Below are 21213 nucleotides of genomic sequence, written 5' to 3' on the forward strand. Positions count from 1 at the left end.
AGATTCAGGGGGAAAGAGGCTTTCAAGTATACAAAGGTCTCCCACATGGAAAAAAACAATCATGGAACTTCGATTTCCAGCAATATACATTATATACCTTGGGTAACCCTCCTTACTAGAACTAAAAAAGCCTGATAAAACATTAAAAAATATTTTTACATCCACCACTGAGTTAACATAAAGGAACACGCTGAACCCCCAAACAAAGCAAAATCAAGAATCCTACAAGAGAAGTGAATGTCAAAGCTGGTTTTAACTTTGAGGGTTGTTGCCAACTCCTAGATCTAGACCTCAAACTCCCACTTTGACAAATAAACAGGAAATAAATGTAGGGCCTGCTCAAGATAAGGAATCTAAGAGGGGATGGCTGAAAACAGAGACTTCATCCACACTCTTAGCAGTACAAGAAATAAACCCCGCTGGTACAGAAGAGAACAGCAAGAAAAATTACTTTTCTCAACCCAGATGCTCAGGGTAAAGAAAAATAAGGATCTCTCAAGAATGTATGCCAAGACAGCTTTTATTTGAGTTTGTGGTCTGAGTTCAGACTACTTCCATAGTACAAAACTAAGAGCTGAAAATCAGACTTAAATTGGTTCCAGTGTGGCAGCACTTCCCAGCAAATCCCCAGGAACTGGCAGAAGTAAATACAAAAATACAGATCTTCTCTGGAAGAACTTAACTTCAATCTAGGACTCAAAGTTAAGTTTCCAAGAAAATGAGTGACTCACAGGAAAAAAAACAAAACACAAATATAAGGATACAAGACAGCGTTAAGTGAAACCAGCAGAAGCAGACAGGTAAGGCTCATGAATAATGGAATTATCAGACAGGCTATAAAATAATTATGTGTAATATATTTAAGCAAAGCATAAGACAAGGAAAGGGACTACAAAGAACAACCAAGCAAATTAAAAAAAAAAAAAAAAGAACCAAACAGAATTCTCAAGAATGAAAAACACAGTAAATGAAATGTAAAAACCCAATGGAAGAACTAAAGAGTAGTTTATACACAGCTAAAGAGGGAATTAATAAAACCCCTGCATGTATCACCCAGCTCCAACAATTCTCAACTCATAGCCCATCTTTCTTCTAACCGCAACTGCCCCAGCCATTGTTGCTATTGAGAACATCAGTTGTTCTAAAAGTTAAACCTTTACAGGTTATCGATTTTTTCTGGCTTCTTTTAAATACCAACTAGAGGTGTGTTAGCCTTTCTCACTCTATCATTCATGTCTCAACTTTCTATTCGTCTCTCCAGGTTTTATTCTGGTTAATTTTTAAAACTGTCTTATTCCATAAATTTGACTTAGGAACCATGTAAATATTTTACATGGCTATAAATGAACTAGGGCTCCTTGAACGTACGGCTGATTCTGGGTCTGGAGCAGGAATTGTAAAAGGTAAACCTGGAATATTTCATCAAATATTGGACAAATATTGGACAAAAAAATATTTTGTCCAAAAAAAAGAAGAAGGAAAGAAAGGAAGCTTGCAAAGACTACTTGAGTCATGCAAAAAGACCCAGGAGCCAAAATTAAGAAGTTCCCACTGGCCAAAAATGGAGTAATTTGAGTATCATTCTGAGTGACAGCTACGATAGACTGACACACACACACTATTCTATGATTCATCCACCCCACTGTTGATAAGCATTTGAATTATTGCCAGCTTTTAGCTATCATGAACAATGTTGCTATGAATATACATCTATCCTGATACACACATGTACGTTTTTCTAGAATATATCCCAAGTAGTGGCATATCAGGGTCATAAGATATGGGTATCTTCAACTTTACTGGATAAGGCCAAACTGTTTTTGTGCTTAACCTGTGGTCTCTTAAAAGTTCACAGAGCCTGTCATACAGAGTGAAGTGAAGTCAGAAAGAGAAAAACAAATATCATATATTAACGCATATATGTGGAATCTAGAAAAATGGTACAGATGAACCTATTTTCAGGGCAGGAATAGAGACGCATGTGTAGAGAACGGACATGTAGACACAGAGGGGGATGGGAAGGGTGGGACGAATTGGGAGGTTAGGATTGATATATATATATACTACCACGTGTAAAACAGATGGCTGGTGGGAACCTGCTGTATAGCACAGGGAGCTCAGCTCGGTGCTCTGTGATGACCTAGATGGATGGGATTCGGGGGGGTGGAAGGGAGGTCCAAGAGGGAGGGGATATAGGTATACATATAGCTGATCCACTTCGTTGTACAGCAGAAACTAACACAACACTGTAAAGCAACTATACTCCATTAAAAAAAAAAAAGTAAACTGAGCAACTGATCTTCAGAAGAAATTATTTTAAAAAAATATTTAGTGAGGCTTAAAAAAAAAGTTCATAAAGAGTCTAATGGCACAGAAGAATACCCACGTACTGTAAGTACACTGGCATCTCCCCTCTACATCATCCCGTTCATCTAAATGCCACAAGGGAACCCACTGCTAGATTATGGTTGGTTTTTAACAGTTTTGGAACTTTTGGGGGGAAAATGAATGCCAGGAATACCAGTTTTGTTAGCTACTGAGTATTTGAAGATGTTGATTTTTCATGGTGCCAACTTCAAAGTAAAACCCAATGCTGCTTATTGGCAAAAAACAAAAAAGTAACTATAAAATGTTCTCGTCTTTGGATGGGCCCTTCAAAATTAAATTTGCAGACTTTCTAATGATTACAAAAGTATTTGATATGATAGAATTAGCATCTCTAGGTTACCACTACAGCACCCTGGGTTAAATCTAGCTATCTTGATAAGCTGAAATTTACTTTTTTCTAGAGAAGGCAATATCAGTTTGTGGTACCAAACCTCAACAGAAGTTTATCAATCACAGTTTAGGAAAACTAACAAACATCTACTGGAAAGAACAGTTGAAAGAAGGAATCCTCATGTGCATCTTTAAATACAATGACACCCTCTTCCTTTATTCCTAAACCAACTGAGATTCGTTTTATAGCAAAATAATAAACATCCAGCTCAAGCAAAACACGTATATCAAAAAACTATGAGATGGTTTGAAAAAGTTATATAGATAAGTGCGTAGGTAGGTAGGTGGGTGGAAGAAAGGGAGGGAGAGAAAGAAGAGGAGAGAGCAGATATGACAAAATATTTATATTTAGTGAATCTAGGATGTTCTTTAAACTATTCTGACAACTTAATGTAAGTTTAAAGTTTTTCAAAATAAAAGACTGAAGAGAAAAAAATATCTAGAAGCTATTTACCAAAATGTTGATACTCCATGAATTACAAAATCATAACCTTTAAAAATCGCTGTTAATCTGGATCTTCCTACAATAATCATGTATTGTGTAATAAAATGTTTTGAATAAACTCTTCCATTTTAAGCTAAAAAAAATCAGATTATAGGATGCCACCTGTATATACTTACACATCCACAGGAATCTGGTCCCCCACTGAATAGGGAACAAGCCATCCTCACAATCTCTGCTTCTATCTTACGTAGTCCTGGGAAGATATCTGGATGCAGTGGATTACTCCATGCAAAATCTCCATAAGCCTGCAGAGAAATGCAAGCAGATGTGAAGACGATTACATTGTATAAAAAAAAAGAATCACGCAAAAAACAAAAGTTTCTAGGTATCAGACACAACACTAGAAACTGGAAAAATGGTAAGATATGTTCCCCAGTCTAAAGAAGATCAAAATATAGTGGAGGAGACAGGCATAAAAATTATTTTACAATGTGGTAAGAGAGGAAGTATAAATGCGGTTAAAAGCACAGACTAAAACACCAAACAGCCCCAGTTTGAAATCTTAGCTTTACCTATCACTTCTAGCTGTGTATTCTTAGGTCAGATAACCTCTCTGAGGCTCAATTTCCTCATATGCTAAAGGGGATAATCATAGTCCCTACCTGATGGGGTTCTAGCCATAAGTAAATAAGATAACGCATGTGAAGCACTTTAAGTAGAGTGTCTGGCACAACTATTTTAAGTGCGATACCAGATGTACATACGTACATGAAGGTAAGGGGTCTTAAAGAGGGAATAACGAACATCCTGAGTGGTCTGGAGGTTATCTGTTCAGTGGAACCTTGAGACATGAATAGGAATTCATCACTTAGAACAGGAGGGAAAGGAAAACAACACAGGAGCAAGGTGTACTCAGTAAAGAGAAAAGGCAGTGGTTAGTATTCATGAGGGAAAATAACAGGAATGGTTGAAAAAAATAGGTGGGAGCTGGCTCACAAAGGGACTTGTATTTTCTCCTGCATGAGCAGCTTGAGTTTTGTCCTGTATATAATGGGAAGCCACTGAAAGATTCTTAAGCATAGAAGTAAGGTCAGGGTATTACGTCAAGATACAGCTGAGCAAAACCTATAATATTTAGTAAGGTATGCACAGTTTCATAGTTACAATAATCAAACACAAAGACCTTAGAGACCAGCAGTCCAATGCCAATTTTATACGACAAAGTGGGGTTTAAAAAATAAATCTGATTAGAAGTGGAAGAAGCTAAAGGCAATTTTAAAGTCAACAAAAAATGAGAATTATTTGAATTATAATTGAGACCACTGCTCATTCTCAGATCATGTGATTTGAGACTCATGTAGTACAGGAAATTATGACCCAGTTTCCATCTCTTGTCTCTTCTGATCCAACAAAATATATCTTGTCATTAATAATATCAAATGATGGACTACCTTCCCTACTATCTGCCTTCTACACAGGGCATCTATGAAGCCTGGAAACATAAGTAACATTTTACTTTTTTACAGACTGAAGATGTCTTTGATCAATATTATGCATATTCGCCTATGTCTGGGTAAAGAGACACTTTCTAAACCTCTTTAGTTTTATTTTAACAATAAACTTTCATTAAGTAATTTTTTTTAATTACAAAAATAAGGAGAAAAAAATGCAGTAATCTAAACTGGCAGAGCCACACTCCCTTCAAGTACTAGGCACTCGCTCACCTTCACAAGGAGTTCAGTGAGCTCCTTCTCCCCACTGTACACCGCTCCGGAGGCTTTCCCTTCTTGCCACAAGACATCTACAGAGAAAGGGAAGACCACTGGATCAGTAATCAGGAGCCTTTGGGAAGACAGGTTCTAATAAAGAAGAAAGAGGAAGAAACTCCTCTGTGTACAAAAGAAAAAAAAAGTTGGAGTGGATACCCAAAGGTGTTCTTACATAAAATCAAGAAAAAGAACTCCAATAAAGAGCTATCACAGCAAAATAAAGATGAAAGGTCAACAATTACCATCAACAACAGTGTGAAAAAGGTATTAACAGCATCTAGGTACAGTAAAGATAGTCCAATAATAATGTCATCATCCGCAACTGCCTTCTAACAGCAGAACAATTTTCCTTTATCTGTACTCCTTTTCTGTTCTCTGTATGGCTCAGCTTGACCTTTTTCAGCAGTGGCTTCCTTCTTCTCTGCCTTCCTAGCCAGTCAAAGGAAGTGTGGGAACTGCTATGAGCAGAGTTAGCAGAAAAGAGTAAGGCGAAGGTGCGGAATTTCAGTATACTATCACCAGAGCTGGAGCCAGGGAACTGAATCCCTGACTAGACAAACCGTGGTGAGATATGAACCATCGGCATCCTGTCCTCAGGGACCCCTCCTTCCGACAAGCCCGGAAACCCATCCAGAATTAGCCACCTGCTTCCAGCAACCTCTGCTGCAGCACTCAGAATCAGGAACACAGACATCACTGGGAGAAGGCTCAGAGGACAGGTTCCTGACCAGAATGTAAGGTCCGACTTTCCACTTCCTATCTGAGGTGCTCCCCCAGAGACACTCTACAATACCAACAAATATCTGTTCATGTGGGTGTCTCAGGTCCTTTTATGACAACATGGCTGTGCCCTACTGAAAATGGGTAGTGAGAATTACAGAAGCACCCTAACTGAAAACTGTTGCCATGGGCTCTACAAAGCCAAGATCTGCAGTTCCAATGAGAGCAGAAGACTGAGTAGTGAATATCCCGACAAACCCCTCCTTCTCACGTGATCTGCCAGCTTGTGGCCAGTTTGACTTTCCCTCTTTCTTTAGAGGACACTGGTCTGTGCCATGTATGTCTTCAGACCAGAGGTCACCAGCATTTCAAAAGTAGGATATATGGTTTTATTTCCTGTTCTTTTACTGGGGCTACAGAGTATGGCAACGGACAGCAACTTAAAAATGGAAGGGAAGGAAATATGGGGCAGCCGACCAGCCCTCATAATCATAGAAATCTTTAATACACAGGCCTCAGAGAATGCTAATCCTTGCTTTATATCATATATAAATCCTGCACTGTATCTAGTTTTGTACCATCTGATGTCAAAAATTCAACAGATGTCAATTAGAAATTTTAAAATGTAATATGGTATCCTGGCCTAGATCCTAGAACAGGAAAAAGGACATTATAGAAAAACTGGTGAAACAGGAATAGAATTTGTAGTTTAGTTAATAGCACTGTACCGATGTTAATTTTTTAGTTTTGACAAATGTATCATGGTTATTTTAGATGTTAACATCAGGAGAAGCTGGGTAAGGGGTATGTGGGAAATCTATTATCTTTGCAAATTTTCTATAAATGTAAAATTATGCCAGACTAAAAAGCCTATTTTTAAAAGGTATTTGTAATATGATCTTAATTTGTAACAAACATGTTTGTGTTAATAATAGTTAACATTTATTGAGCACTTATTATAAGCCAGGTATTACATATTTACATGCATAATCTCATTTAATCTCTACAATTATCCTTTCAGATAAGTACCATTGTTATTATGCTCATTGTAGAGAGAGAGAAACAGAGGCAGAGACAAGTTAAGTAGCCAACGCAAGGCCGTATTTTAAGTGGCTGAACCAGATGTGAATCCAGGCTGAGTGAATCTGGGCTGTACTCTTAAACATTAAGCTACTTAGTTCATTTATCCTTCCCACACGTGCTCATGCATATATGTACGTGTGTGCTTGTTACACAAGACACTATTAACATTCTGAGATTATACATATATATCATCTGTGTTTATCTTTTGAGGATGAAATTATACTGACTTGTTATTTTCTTCTGTGCCTCTATACGGATTTCACAATTTCTATAATGAATCTGTATTTCATTTTATTAGATATTTTCTCTTTCCAAAAAACAAATTGGTCTATTTTATTCAGGCTTAGAAAAGAAAGTGGAACCAAGTTCCACCATCCCTGAGATTTGTTTGCTTTATGGGTGAAGGATGAATCTATGTAAATACAGTTTTTAAAATACGAAATTCAGCCTTTGAGACAGGGAGTGGGCCCTCCTGAATATAGAAGCACCAGGGATGAACTCTTCTTAACCTCTGCCAACATCAAATGATGACCAAATGACCAGCCACATTAAGGAAGCAGGGAGCATGTATTTGCTGAGAATCGTACCCATAGAGCTGTATTCTTTGAGCTTCTCCAGAACTGCAGCCGGGCTCATTCCTTGAGAGGGCAGGGCTTTCACGTAATCTTTGTCCACTTTCAGGAATGACATATTCTTGCTAATATCTTCCTTGGTCTTGTTCAACTTATCTTGGATCTCCAAAGGTAAGGAAGATAAAGTTAATAGGGAGCTAGAAGAACACCACACGGAGAGTAGAAGAACCAGTTACAACACCAAACCAACTGCTCAACGCTGGGCACTGCACAAGTGCTTCAGAATAAGGATGGTATATTTTCTTAAAAAGGTATGGTGACATTTTGACCATTCAGCTATTTTCTGGCCTGGGCAATAGTCTCTTAGAAGTTTGAAAAGTCAGCTTTCTCTCTGAAGGTCAAAGATACACTCCATTCCCTACTCCACCCCCACCCTTTTCCTCTGCCACGTTGACCTCACCAATGCTTTACTTGGTTTGCATTTGCTAAAGTCAGCACTTCTCTGAGGGAGATATTTGGACCTTGTTTGTCCCTTGGCAGCAGCTACAGTGTGTGCACCAAAGAAACCAAGGTAGAACCCTGAACAGTAGCCAGAAAACAGGCCAAGCAGCAGTAAAACAGATTCTGGTGCTTGAGCGAGGGATGAGCTCCTTCACCAAGGCACGTCCAGAGCACAGCAGGAATCTGGAGGCCCTACACAAACCCCCACACAGAAGCGCAAGCCATGCTGGGAAGAGCCAGGGAGGCTGCCACCTGTCTCCTCAGGTTGACAGCTTTGCACTGCTTGGCTCTTAAGTGCTAGGAGGAGCTGAAGTCCTTTCTGCTACATCGTTTATCAGCTACAGTTATTTCGTTCCCATCCTCATCAGACATTTTCTTTCATTCATTCACTGACTTAATAAATATTTGTTGAACTACTACTGTGGGCCAGGGATACACAGTGAACAAAACAAACTTAGGCCGGGGGCGAGGTGTGTGTGTGTGTCCTGTTCTCCTGACCTTATTTTTAGCATCACAGTCAGACACTAAAAGTCAGGTAATGAAAAGTGCCATGGATGATCAGAATCCAAGAGGGTCTTCTTAGACGTGGCCCTCAATGAAACCACAGGGACAGCCTCTCCTTTAACACATGTCTGCAAAGTCTAACAGGCGGGCACTGGCAAGAAGCAGAGTCCACACTCCTGGGCAATGCCAGGGCATGCGATGGACATGAAGATATTTTTTAAGTTGTAAACAAAGAATTATGCTGCATAAATGTAACCAGAACTATGAAAGCTGAGCTTCCATGCATAAATGATGCTCAGAATCTCCACTGCATTTTAATTTCTTCAGTATTTATTTCGAAGTGAAATTCTTATGTATTTTACTTATTCATTTTCTGTCTTTCCTTAGTACTGAAATATAGATTCCATGGAGGAAGGACTTGGCCTTCTTCACCACTGTGTCCCCAGCACCCAGAATAATACCTGACCCTGAGCAGGTGCTCAATGAATGACAGAGGGACACACCCACTCACTCAAAACAAGTAACTTTTGTCTCTGCACCTCAAAATCTGCATCTAAAAATTGAAAGGTGATTATACAGTTTCTAAGTACCTTCCAATTCTGTTATCATATACATTTAATGGGTTCTGGAACCCCAGCATTTATTTGTCTCAAAATCTGAAACTGAAGGAGAAAGGTGTGATGAATAAAGGCAGAAAAAATACAGGGAATAATACGGGGAAAAGCTATTATCCTTTGTGATCAGTCCATCCTTTCTATCTTCCCTCTCCCCTACCCTTCATTTTCTAAGGACTAAAGTAGATTTAATTTTAAAGCTTAATATGATTAGAGGTCAAATAAAAGCCCTCGTTCTCCTTCTCCACCCCAGTTATTACTTTCACTTCCCGACAGGAAATGAACCTGAAAATACAAAGTTCTGGGACACTTATTTAGCAAAGTGGTCTGAATGGCCTTCAGTCAAAAGCTAAAAGATAATTGCCATCTTTTCTGGTTTGGCCAGGAAAGGGGAAAAGGAACTGAAAGCCAAAAGTGAAAGAAAGCTTGCAGCAAAGTTGAGGGGCAGGGCAGGGGAGCAAGGAAGATGAAGCCATCAAGGATCATGTGCGTTCCTTAGAGCCTGCAGTGGGGCCTGCCCTGTTTATTTTCACCTGTGATAAAGCATCTGTGGGAAGGGTACAGACGTGACTGTCTTACCCTGAGCGTGGATGAGGACAGAGAGGATCCAGTGAAGGGAACGTACTAGACTACAGATATGAACAAAGAGCAAGAGGATGGCTCTGCTCTAAGTTCCTGAACCTGGGATCAGCAAACTACAGGCCAGATCAAACTATAGGCTGAATTTGGCCTGTGCCTGTTCTTGTAAAGAGAATCTCACTGGAACACAGCCAGGCTCATTCCTCTACCCATCGTACTACCACTGCTTTCCCTCTGCAAGGGCAGAGGTCAGGAGCTGTGGCAGACATGGTATGGCCTGCACTGTCTAAAATGCTTCGTACCTAGCCCTTCACAGGAAATGTCTGCCAACCCTGATCTAAACCATGTAAGCACTCAATCCCTGATAAGTATCTAAATTCAGCCAAATATTGCTCCAAAGCTTCATGTCACTTCTGTCAGGTTGTCTAATTTCAAATTTCTCCTGAATAGCATCTTTCTCCTTCGGTCAGATACGTTGGAGAAAGGGCTGAGTCAGCCTTCTCAATCTTGGCACTTCTGCTGTTTTGAGTCAGCCAGTCCTCTGCTGTGGAGGCTGACCTGTGCGCTGGAGGGTGTGTTCCGCAGCACCCCTGGCGCCTATCCACTAGATGCCGACAGCACCCGCCTCCTCTTGTGATACCCAAAAATGTCTCCAGACATTGTTGAATGTTTCTTGGAGGTGGGGGACAAAACTCACCCAGCCCCCTTGAACTTCCAGTTTCAGTGACTATAAAGAAAGAGGTCTGATGACCATGGGGGTAGGAGGCGGTAGGGAAAATCTACAGGATTCTGCTTACCTTACGACCAATAATAGGCATCTTCCGGATAAGCTTAAAACATCTCTTTTTAAACCTTGACCATAAACCTAAAAGAAACAAATGGTTCTATTATCCAAATAAATTTCCACAGATTATATGACCTGACAGTCATAATGTATGAACTATTCAACATGCCCTCTGCAATCTCACCTGCCCTCAGATGGCAAAGGTAGTTTCTTTCCTTTTTTAAAAAACCTTTTAATTTTTGAATAAGTAATATATTTACATGGTTCAAAAATAAAAAAATAAACACACACACTCTCTCATCTATCCCCCAGACCCTCATCCTACCCCCAGGTTAATATTACTACTAGTTTCTAGATACCCTTCTAGAATTTCTTTATGCATATACAAGTAAGAAAAGAGGTATGTTCTTATATGTCTCTTTTACACAAAAGGTAGCATACTCCAGCACTGTACTAGACCTTGTTCTTCTACTTAGCAATACTCTTTTAAAGATCTGTGCTTCCTCATTCATTTTTATACCTGTAGAGTATTCCATTAGATGGATGTACCCTAATTTATTTAACCTGCCCTTTCCTGATGGAAACTTAGGTTGTTTCTAATATTTGCTATCACAAACCATGCTGAAATAGCTAACCTTGTAACACACACCATATGTGTACGTGACAGTATACCTACAGGATAAATTCCCAGAAAGAGAATTGCTGGGTCAAGTATATTGCAGAGCTCCTTACCTTCCCAAGGTTTCCGGATGCCCAACATTTCTCTCCCCTCCCTCAAAACAAATGCCCAACCCATGCTTTTCTTCAGGATCTATGCTCCAGTCTCTCATTCAACACACATCCCAACAACATTTTCTGGACCTAAAAAGGCCTTCAAATATCACGGACACCAATCAGACTCCATTCTGTTGGGCAGTACACAGGACAAATATGGAATTCTGATCCTGTCAATTACAATAGTTATAAATACATGGCATCTAAGTAGACAGTCGTGCCTTTTAATGAATTCACGTTCAGTATATCTCAACTGACTCTGACAACAAGATTTTGAGGTTGGCAAAGAAGGCACTACCTACTATCCAAGGGCAGCTAGGGATCAAAGCATTAATAACTTGCTCAAGGCCACGGACCAAATCAGTGATGGGGCGGGGATTTAACTGAAGTCTTTGTTTTTCTAGTTCTAGACTCCCAGGCCTCTACACTGCTTCAAATGCACAACAGGAATTTTCAGTTATCCCAAATGAGTTTCTAAGAAATCTACACGTAGGCTTTCTGCAAAGATAGAAGGCATGAACTGAACGAACTTCACTGCTTTCCTAAGAGATCTGGGAAATTCCAATTTCCTTGGCCAGAAGGTGCTTCCAACAGCCAAAGAATGTGTCTGTACCTTCTTTGGGTATTTATTATATGATGTCTTGCATCTTTACTAGTTGTTTTTGCTTAGGTTGCATCCCTAAGTGCCTAGCATTGAGGTCAACACTCTGTAAATGTCTGGGACAAAACCCAGTATCTAAGACACAGACTGACTAAGACAAAGGGACTGAAACCACTGTTACTTTTTGTTTAAATTTTGGAGTATTTCCTTTCAGTCCTGAGATCTTACTGTATGTACAATATCATATCCTCTTCTCATTTACAGCATTTTCTACATTATTAAAAATTCTTCCTAAACGTGTTTTTCAGTGTTACCACAGTAGTCCATCAAATGAGCATAACTTAGTGTTGGATAGTTAAGCTGCTTGTTATTTGATTATTTCTAACAATGTTAAAGCTGTAAAGATTCAGAACCACTTCCTTATTTAATAGATGAAGTAATTAATTAATGAGGTAGAAAGAGGTCTAAAAATCAGCAAGCTGAGTCAGGTGTCAAAAAGTACATTAATGTGACTAGGTGGAGGAGAAAAGAATAAACTAATTTTGTGAAAGTTGTGAGATAATATGGTACAGGGTAAAAAGAACAGAATACAGACCAGAGATGGAGAAATTGAGAATGAAAAGATTATGTGGTCAAGACCTAAAAAGATCATCTCAAAAGTAAAATTTCCCAGAGGTACAGGAAAAAAAAGTAACAAGAATGTTTTAAGGTAATACAATAAGAAATGCCAGTGTAAGAACGACAATGCGTGGCTCTTTACAGTTTACAAATTCCTTTCACACCACTTATGCCACTCGATCCTCACATCACTCTTTGAGACTGGGTAAAGCAGTATTATTATGCTCATTTTACTGTGAGGAAACAGGCCAACAGGCTTAAGGGTGTTGCCCAAGGTGCCATGGCTAGAAACCTCCTCCTACCACAGAACTCAGATTTCTGTTGATAAACTGCAGACAGTCCCACAGTTTAAGTCAACATGAGTTAGTAAGGATGGAGCAGGATTAAAGGAGAGGTCACACCTTAGAGGGCTCCAGCCCTGCCCCGCCCCACCCTCCTGCCGCCTCCAGTTCTTATCTACCCGTGTCCATCCTGTGTTCCGCAATTACCCTCCCCACCTCAGAAGGGTACCCGGAATTTGAAGATCAGCAAAATTATCACTAGACGGACTTTAGACTCCTCTAAGACAATATACTAAAAGTGACTGCATGTTCAGTAATACGTGGAATACTTCTACATGAGCAAGGTGCTGAAGGAATCGGCAGTTCTATCAAAATTACTTCCAGTCTCTGGCAGGAAGACATTTCTATCTGTGTGTAAAATTCAAGTTGGAAGTTACAAAATAAAAAATGTGTTGTGTGTGTATATGTATTAAAGCAATATGAAATTGCCAATATTCAACAATTTGACCGACAAAAACTACATTTTATATGATTCAACCAGATTCAGATATAGAAAGAGATACAGATACATAAATGGTGGTTATCTCTAGGTAATAAGATTTGAACTTTTTTCTTATGGTTTAGCTATATTGCTTAATTTTATACAATGAACATGTACTGCTTTTATAATAAGAAAAAATGTTATTAAAAATAAAACAACCACAATGGCTTGGAGTTCACAAAGATTTAGATGCCACATACCATGGACACACTGCTCCTATTAATCTTCTCATGGTGTACTCAGAAGCCAGCACATTCTTTTTTGTACACTAAAGGCAAGTAAGTACCTGAGACCTAAGATGGCTTGCTTCAACTACCGGTTAAGCAAAATGCACACGGGCACCGAGGGCTGCACAATGAAAAACAGAAGTAAATACCTAAAGCTAATACTAATCACAGCAAAGAAATATAAACCTCAAGATCTCTGGCCTTAGTTCAGATTTACAAATGCACCATCTTAAAAGGAAAGGTACACAGAATGGTGGCTGCCAGGAGCTGGGGAGAGGGAGTAGTGGGAAGTTTGTGTTTAATGGGTACAGAGCTTACAATGATGAGAGAGTTCTAGAGAAGGATGGTGGTGATGGCTGCACGACAATGTGAACGTACTTAATGTCACTGAACTGTCCAATAAAAATGGGTAAAATGATCAATTTTATGTTATGTATATTCTATCACAATAAAAAAAAAAGAGAAGTACATTTACTGCTACTCCTTAGAGGCCTCTGGAATCGTACGGGATGGTGGGCAGCACTGAATCAAATGCTTCCCAGGAAAGGAATAAGCCTGAGCAGAAGGGACAGGGGTTGCGTCCGTTTCCCAACCATGGAGCAAATGAAGCACAAGGGTTAGTCTATCTAATTTGTCAGAGTTTATGAGAAAATCCTGCACGGACTAGGAGCAGAAATTGAGGACAGGGTTTTTAAAGCCAGAGTGAGCTAAAATTCAGACAGGGCAGTCACGTCTCATTTCCATTTTAATTAAGTGCAATGTTGACTCCGCCATAGCTCGGCAATGTTATTAGAACAGATGGATGGCTGTCTGCATGGTAAAGAGAGGAAACAGAATCTGGCCTCTAAGTTGACTTTTCTGGGGGAAGAGGAAGAAAAGCAGAAACAGTATTCAGTTAAAGAGCCCCTTCAAACAGATGTTATCGGGGAAGCGAACAGTTATGGAAATTTTAAACAAATGAGAAATGGCAAGCAACTCTCGTCAATGTTATTAACTCAGATACCCTGCTAAGGGTGAGGAAGGGGCGCAGGGGGGTGTACAGAGCACCCGCCACCTCTCCTACCATTTACTTACCAGACACAGCCTGCAGGGAAAAAGAATTTGTAAGGAGGTAGCACACAACCAGGCGGTGGGAGGGTGGGAGGGTGCGGGGAGTGTGGGCAGGATCTGAGGAAGGATGGAGGACGTACAAACTGATCACTAATAGACTTCTCATCTTCCACACTCCCCGAGAAGCAGCCTCCTCTTCCCATGTCAGTCTGGCTCCCGGAGTCACTACCCAGGAAGCTCAAAGTGTACTGTCCCCTGACAGCAGAGGTTCAACTCCAAGAGCACACGGACCCTGTATTACTTGTATAGATATCCCTAGAGCCTGGCAGTGCCTGACACATAGCAGACATTCCAATGGTCACTGCATGAGTGCTGTTCCAATGTCACATAATCTTTATTGAAACGATGGCCTAAAATGAAAGCAATAAACTCATGCTTGGGGAACTCCAGGTGACACAATTATGTTCTAGGCCAAGAAGCTGAAAGTGAAGAGGGTTTAAGCCATACTCTGTGGATCCTTACCAGGACTAATCTCTCAGGGGTTTTAATGTAAACTGCAAATCCAGAAAAATCAACCTAACAGTTACAGCTACACAAGTCCTATTAAAACTTTACCAGTCAGACGGCAATGTCCTTTCTATTTAAACAGATTTTAAAAATCAGAACCAAACCAACCAGGCAAGAAATTAGTACAGTCCGTTAGCCATCAGTTCCAAAGCTAGTGTAACTCCACTGTATCTTTACAGGGGGGACAGTATACTTACTCTCTGGCTGGAAGACAAACTCGTATACCCAGACTATCAGCAGAGTCCACACGACACTCCATGCAATTAGCTGCCAGGGCTCATACTTGGTGCAATGCCCGTTTACATAATTCTTGGCCTTTGTGGAATACACTTCCAAAATCTCGAAGTAGGGCTCAAAGGCCTTCTAGAAATACAAAAGAAAAAAGAAATATTACATTCAAAGAGAGAAAGGAAGTCTATTCTTAGTTTGCTCTTCAACTCATTTTTCAAGGGCAAGGCCACTCATGATCTGGCTCTACCCCAGCAATAATCTTATCCTGCTTCTGCTCTAGGAACTCCAGTGCACACTGCCCCTTAACAGACAAGTGGACTTTGACACAGTTTTTGATCTTCTATCTGTAAAATAAAAGGTTAATTGGACTTCCCTGGTGGTGCAGTGGTTAAGAATCCACCTGCCAATGCAGGGGACACAGGTTCGAGCCCTGGTCTGGGAAGATCCCACATGCCACAGAGTAACTAAGCCCATGCACCACAACTACTGAGCCTGCGTTCTAGAGCCCGCGAGCCACAACTACTGAGCCCATGCACCACAACTACTTAGCCGGCACTCCAGAGCCCAGGAGCCACAACTACTGAGCCCACATGCCACAACTACTGAGCCCGCATGCCACAACTACTGAAGCCTGCGCACCTAGAGCCCATGCTCGGCAACAAGAGAAACCACCGCAATGAGAAGCCTGCGCACCGCAACGAAGAGTAGCCCCTGCTCACCACAACTAGAGAAAGCCCGCGCGCAGCAACGAAGACCCAACGCAGCCGAAAATAAATAAAATAAATAAATAAAAGGTTAAGCTAGATCATCATTTCAGCTCTAAAGTTTCTAGATGACTGCAGTATTCACTGTCCCACTCAACTACTCTTCTCAATATGAATGTCTTTCTCTTCTTCTCTACTTGACTCTTTCCCATCCTCTAACACAAAAGGCAGCAGACTGTTTCCGTAAAAGGCCAGAGAGTAAGTATTTTAGGCACTGCAGGCCAAAAGTCTCTGTCACAACTACTCAACTCTGCTGGTGTAGCGCAAACGCAGTCACAAAATAGTGGGTAAAGAAATGAACGTGGCTGTGTTCCAACAAAATTTAAGTACAGATGCTAAAATTTGAATTTCATGTAATTTCACATATCACAAAATATTCTTTTTATAAAAACAACTTCAAGTTAAAATATCATTTTAGCTCATGGGCTATACAAAAACAGGCAGGAGGCCAGATTTGGCCCGTAGGCCATAGCCTGCCAATCTCTGCTCTAAGGTCCTATTTGACGAAAACTCTTAAAGCCAGGAACCATATCTTATCATTATGTGTATCCCTCACAATACATAGCACAAGCAAGAAAAAATCCTCTCCCCTGAAAAGTTACCAGAATACCCAACTCATGAGAATTAATCTCCCCCATTAAATTCTCATCAAGCATTCATTTGTGCCTCTCAGAGAGCTTATCACAATGTGCCTTGCAGTCTACTCATCTGTTTCTCATCTCCTTTACAACATGGTTAGGTCCCTGAAGCCTGACCGGATCCCAGTCACATTCACAAGCCACCGAGTGCCCTGTACAAAATAAGTTCATCTTCAGTTTGCCATTCACTCACTTATTCAACATTTATGAAGCTTCTCCAGTGTTTAAGGCATTAAGCTGGGGGAACATTAAGGTATATATCCTAAGTTCTTGCCCTTACTGAGCTTACAATCTAATGAGAGAGGTCCATACATACACATGCAGACACACATGGGCACACACATATATAAACAAGTAACTAGAACTCTTCAGGATAAACACTATAAAAAGGATGTAAATGAAGTGCTAAGAGAGACCACTAAGGAAGGCCTATCTAACTCTACCTGAGGGGAGATAAGGAAGATATGACAGAGGATAAAATCTAACAATGATCAAAAAAAATTCTCTAGGCAGAAAAGTTAAAAGAAAAAAAAAAAGTCATACCAGGAAGACAGAATAATAGCTGCAAATGGATAAAAAAAGTCTGAGAATGGCAAAAAGGTCTGTGTAGTAAGAGCACAGGCTAGATGAGGGCAGAGACCATATCTGTCTTCTCCAGCACTAAATCCTCAACATATAGCATGGTGCCTGGCAAACAATTTGTACTGAATAAAAGCTTGGAGAGTGGCTTGACAGTGACCAAGTAAATGAGTGAACACATCAAGTTACAAGGGAACTGAGGCTGGGAGAAATACACTAGGTCCAGATTTTAAATGGTCTTGGAAAAAAAAAAAAGCAGAGATTGGAAGTATAAATTGATAGGTACTTTTTGTAAAGTGATTTGTCAGTATCTATTAACATTTTAAACGTATATTCATTTTTACCCAGAAATTCTTTTTGGTATCTATATAATTGCACCTATGTACATGTTCAAGGACTTTCACTTCAGTATTCTTTGTAACAGCAACAGAAAAAATATAAATAACTGTCCATTGATAAATGGTAAAATAAACTATAATATATACATTTTATGTACCCATACTATGCAGCATTAAAAAGAAGACAGATTTATGGACTTCCCTGGTGGTGCAGTGGTTAAGAATCCACCTGCCAGTGCAGGGGACACGGGTTCAAGCCCTGGTCTGGGAAGATCCCACATGCCGCAGAGCAACTAAGCCCGTAAGCCACAACTATTGAGCCTGCGCTCTAGAGCCCATGAGCCACGACTACTGAAGCCCGTGCACCTAGAGCCCATGCTCCGCAACAAAAGAAGCCACCGCAGTGAGAAGCCCGTGCAGCACAACAAAAGAGTAGCCCCCGTTCGCCCCAACTAGAGAAAGCCCGCGCGCAGCAACAAAGACCCAACACAGCCAAAAATAAAAAATATATACATAAATAAACAAATTTATATATTTAAAAAAGACAGATTTAAATGAACCACATGGAAAAATTTCCAGAACACGATGTTGAGTTAAAAAAAAAGAAAAAAGCAAATAGCAGAACAACAAAAACAAAACGAAAGGTATGGGTATTAACAAAGAGAGCAATTTTTTTTTTTTTTTTAAGATAACTTCATGGGAAAGGAATAGAAGGAGGACAGAAATTAGATACAAAAATTTTAGTTAAGAGGACTGTTGAAATAGTCGAGGGGAGAAATAAACTGGGTTTCACCTTAAGCAGTATGGTATCTGGGCCAAAACATGGTATGGATTTGAAAAACATTTTTAGAACAGTGTTTGATAACTTATTAGATATAGAAAGTATGGAGTGGGAAAAATACAGATAATTCCAGATTTTCAAGTTTGAGAGACTGGGTAAGTGGTGACAGCATTAACCATGGCAGACTAGAAGAGGAAGGGAAGCTGAAAATGGTACAGGAGATTTTGAGAACAAGATAATGCTGCAGGCTTATGTTCCTGTTGGATATCTACATGCAATGTTCGAGGAGCAGCGTGAAAGCTCAGAAGGAGGATGGGTGCTCAACTAATGTTTGTTGAAAACATTTATACACTTAGCAATTAGGCTGCGGTATAAGGTAATTAGCATTAGACAAGTACTGGGTTCCCAGAGGGCTATCCATGGAAACACAGTTTATCTGCAACCCCCTCATAGTTCTTGGTGGCCATTCCCTAGAGCCCACTGTTGCTATCAACAATCTCAATCCTGCACAGCAGTGGCAGTGCTGGTCGAGACCCGAGAAAGGCCAGAGGAGTCTACCATCATTGAAGGTATGTCATAATTTCAACTATTATAGAGAATCTTCTAGTGTTAAAGCTGTGATCAAACCAAATGGTTAAATAGTGTGTATGAATGGGATGACGGAAACAGTCATACAGATCAGCTTTTCCTCTGGTGATTCTAGTTCCTAGTTCACCCAGAAATTAGAGGTTACCAATTGCAAAAGATGACTGTAGATATTATCACAGCACTGACTAAACAAAAAAGTAACATAACTAGTATTAGGGAAAGAGCAAAGAATCAGCACATGCAAACTACTTCCATTTTTAAAAAGCCTATTAAGATATGAAGGCATTCCTTGCTAACATTTACAAAATTATATTCAGCAAAAGTATATTTTCTTTGTAATTGCTATGAGAAGATAATGGGAGTCCTTGAATATATCTCCTTAAGAGGAGATACAGGGCTTCCCTGGTGGCGCAGTGGTTGAGAATCTGCCTGCCAATGCAGGAGACACGGGTTCGAGCCCTGGTCTGGGAAGATCCCACATGCCGCGGAGCAACTAGGCCCATGAGCCACAACTACTGAGCCTGCGCGTCTGGAGGCTGTGCTCCGCAACAAGAGAGGCCACGATAGTGAGAGGCCCGCGCACTGCGATGAAGAGTGGCCCCCGCTTGCCGCAAATGGAGAATGCCCTCGCACAGAAACGAAGACCCAACACAGCCAAAAACAAATAAAAATAAACAATAATTAAAAATGGGGCTTCCCTGGTGGCGCAGTGGTTGAGAATCTGCCTGCTAATGCAGGGGACACGGGTTCAAGCCCTGGTCTGGGAAGATCCCACATGCTGCAGAGCAGCTAGGTCTGTGAGCCACAAGTACTGAGGCTGCGTGTCTGGAGCCTGTGCTCCGCAACAAGAGAGGCCGCAATAGTGAGAGGCCCGCGCACCGCGATGAAGAGTGGCCCCTGCTTGCCACAACTAGAGAAAGCCCTCGCACAGAAACGAAGACCCAACACAGCCATAAATAAATAAATAAATTAATTAAAAAAAAAAAAAAAAAAGAATATCTGCCAAAAAAAAAGGGAAAAACAGAGAAACACCTCTCAAGGAGATATATTTCTATATTCTCTTACTCCAGTGACAGAATGATACTGTACTTGGATGGGTCCTAGCAAGCTTTTTGAATGGGCAACCAGTTGGTCACAGAAATTGTATCTCTTGGTCTCATTCCAAGGTCCTTCTAGGTTACTACAAACAACCTAGGCTCGGTCCCAACGAGGAAGCACCTCACAACACTGACAACTCGCTGCACTACAGGTCTCTGTGGGGTAGCGTGTGCTGTCTCCTTGGAAAAAAGGTTGAGGCAGTTCCTTGGGGCCTTGCAACCAGCACCAACCCCAGGCCAGGTTCTGATGCAATATTCCAGCCCTGGGGAGGTATACAATCTAAATGTTGAAGAGAACTTTAGAGATCAAGCCCACATTTTCATTTTACAGGGGCCCCGAAGCAGCACGGTATACCTCAGCTCATGCAGACAGGCTTGTGTCAGAGTGGAGACTAGGAACCCACGCCTCCTGCCAGTATTTAGTACTCTTTCAATTCTTCATTCTCAGTGTCACAGGCAGAGGATCACTAAACACATTACAATCCAGTGCTATCCCAAGAATTTTCTTTCCACAATTTATGTTCCTGGCATAATATACCTTGGATATATGGTAACATACAACAAACCAAAATTGTATTGCTAGGTCATGACTACAGAAAAAACATCTAGACAGAGATGGCAGGAGAAGTTAATATAATTATAATTACTATTTCCCACCACATCTTTCTTCTTATAGAAATATATTTTGTCTATATACATCTGCATATTTATTTATAATTACAATACTTAGGCTTCTGTCTATTTCAACTTAATCTCTACATTGTGTCTCTGGAAATACAAGAACCATAAGTGGTCATCTATGAAGGCCACTAGCTTATTGTGCAACTCCAGGCAAATTATTTCACCCATCTGTGCCTTCATTTCTTTATCTAGAAGGGACACAGAATATTCACAAAATAAAGTGTCTGTGTACATGTGTGTCTGTGGGTATGTGTGGGTGTTTGTGGCTGTTTATCTCTAATCTTTGCTTAATAGAAAAGTAGTTTTGGTAAAACTTCCACAAAAAAAGCATTCCTTCCTTCACACTTTGTTATAAAATTGGAAATGTATTCCCCTAGAGGAAAAAACAAAATACTTTGCCCAATGAATGTATATGAAATGATAGTAAAGAATACCATAAATCTTTTAAAAGTGTATTAAAGGAAAAAAGATCAACTTTAGTGTGAAGATTTAAAATATTAACTACTTT

General features: G+C 40.3%; 2 protein-coding genes across 5 annotated transcripts in view; one reads left to right on the forward strand and one right to left on the reverse strand.

Moving 5' to 3' along the window:
* TBATA (thymus, brain and testes associated) overlaps positions 1-21213 on the forward strand; it is a 401276-nt gene that overhangs the window by 325948 nt on the left and 54115 nt on the right. The window lies entirely within an intron of this gene.
* Positions 1-21213, reverse strand: part of SGPL1 (sphingosine-1-phosphate lyase 1) — a 63458-nt gene that overhangs the window by 15274 nt on the left and 26971 nt on the right. For 3 of the 4 annotated variants that reach the window (XM_082424505.1, XM_082424506.1, XM_082424504.1), the window contains 5 exons: positions 15206-15371; positions 10363-10430; positions 7383-7530; positions 4948-5024; positions 3400-3528 (listed from right to left, as the gene is read on the reverse strand). In XM_082424505.1, the coding sequence (XP_082280631.1) occupies positions 3400-3528; positions 4948-5024; positions 7383-7530; positions 10363-10430; positions 15206-15371 (588 nt within the window). Of the gene's footprint in view, positions 1-3399; positions 3529-4947; positions 5025-7382; positions 7531-10362; positions 10431-13364; positions 13484-15205; positions 15372-21213 lie in introns of those variants that run through there. The other variant, XM_082424507.1, reaches the window with a different exon arrangement.

Source organism: Balaenoptera physalus (assembly GCF_965194825.1).
Source record: "Balaenoptera physalus genome assembly, chromosome: 14".
Lineage (NCBI taxonomy): Eukaryota > Metazoa > Chordata > Mammalia > Artiodactyla > Balaenopteridae > Balaenoptera > Balaenoptera physalus.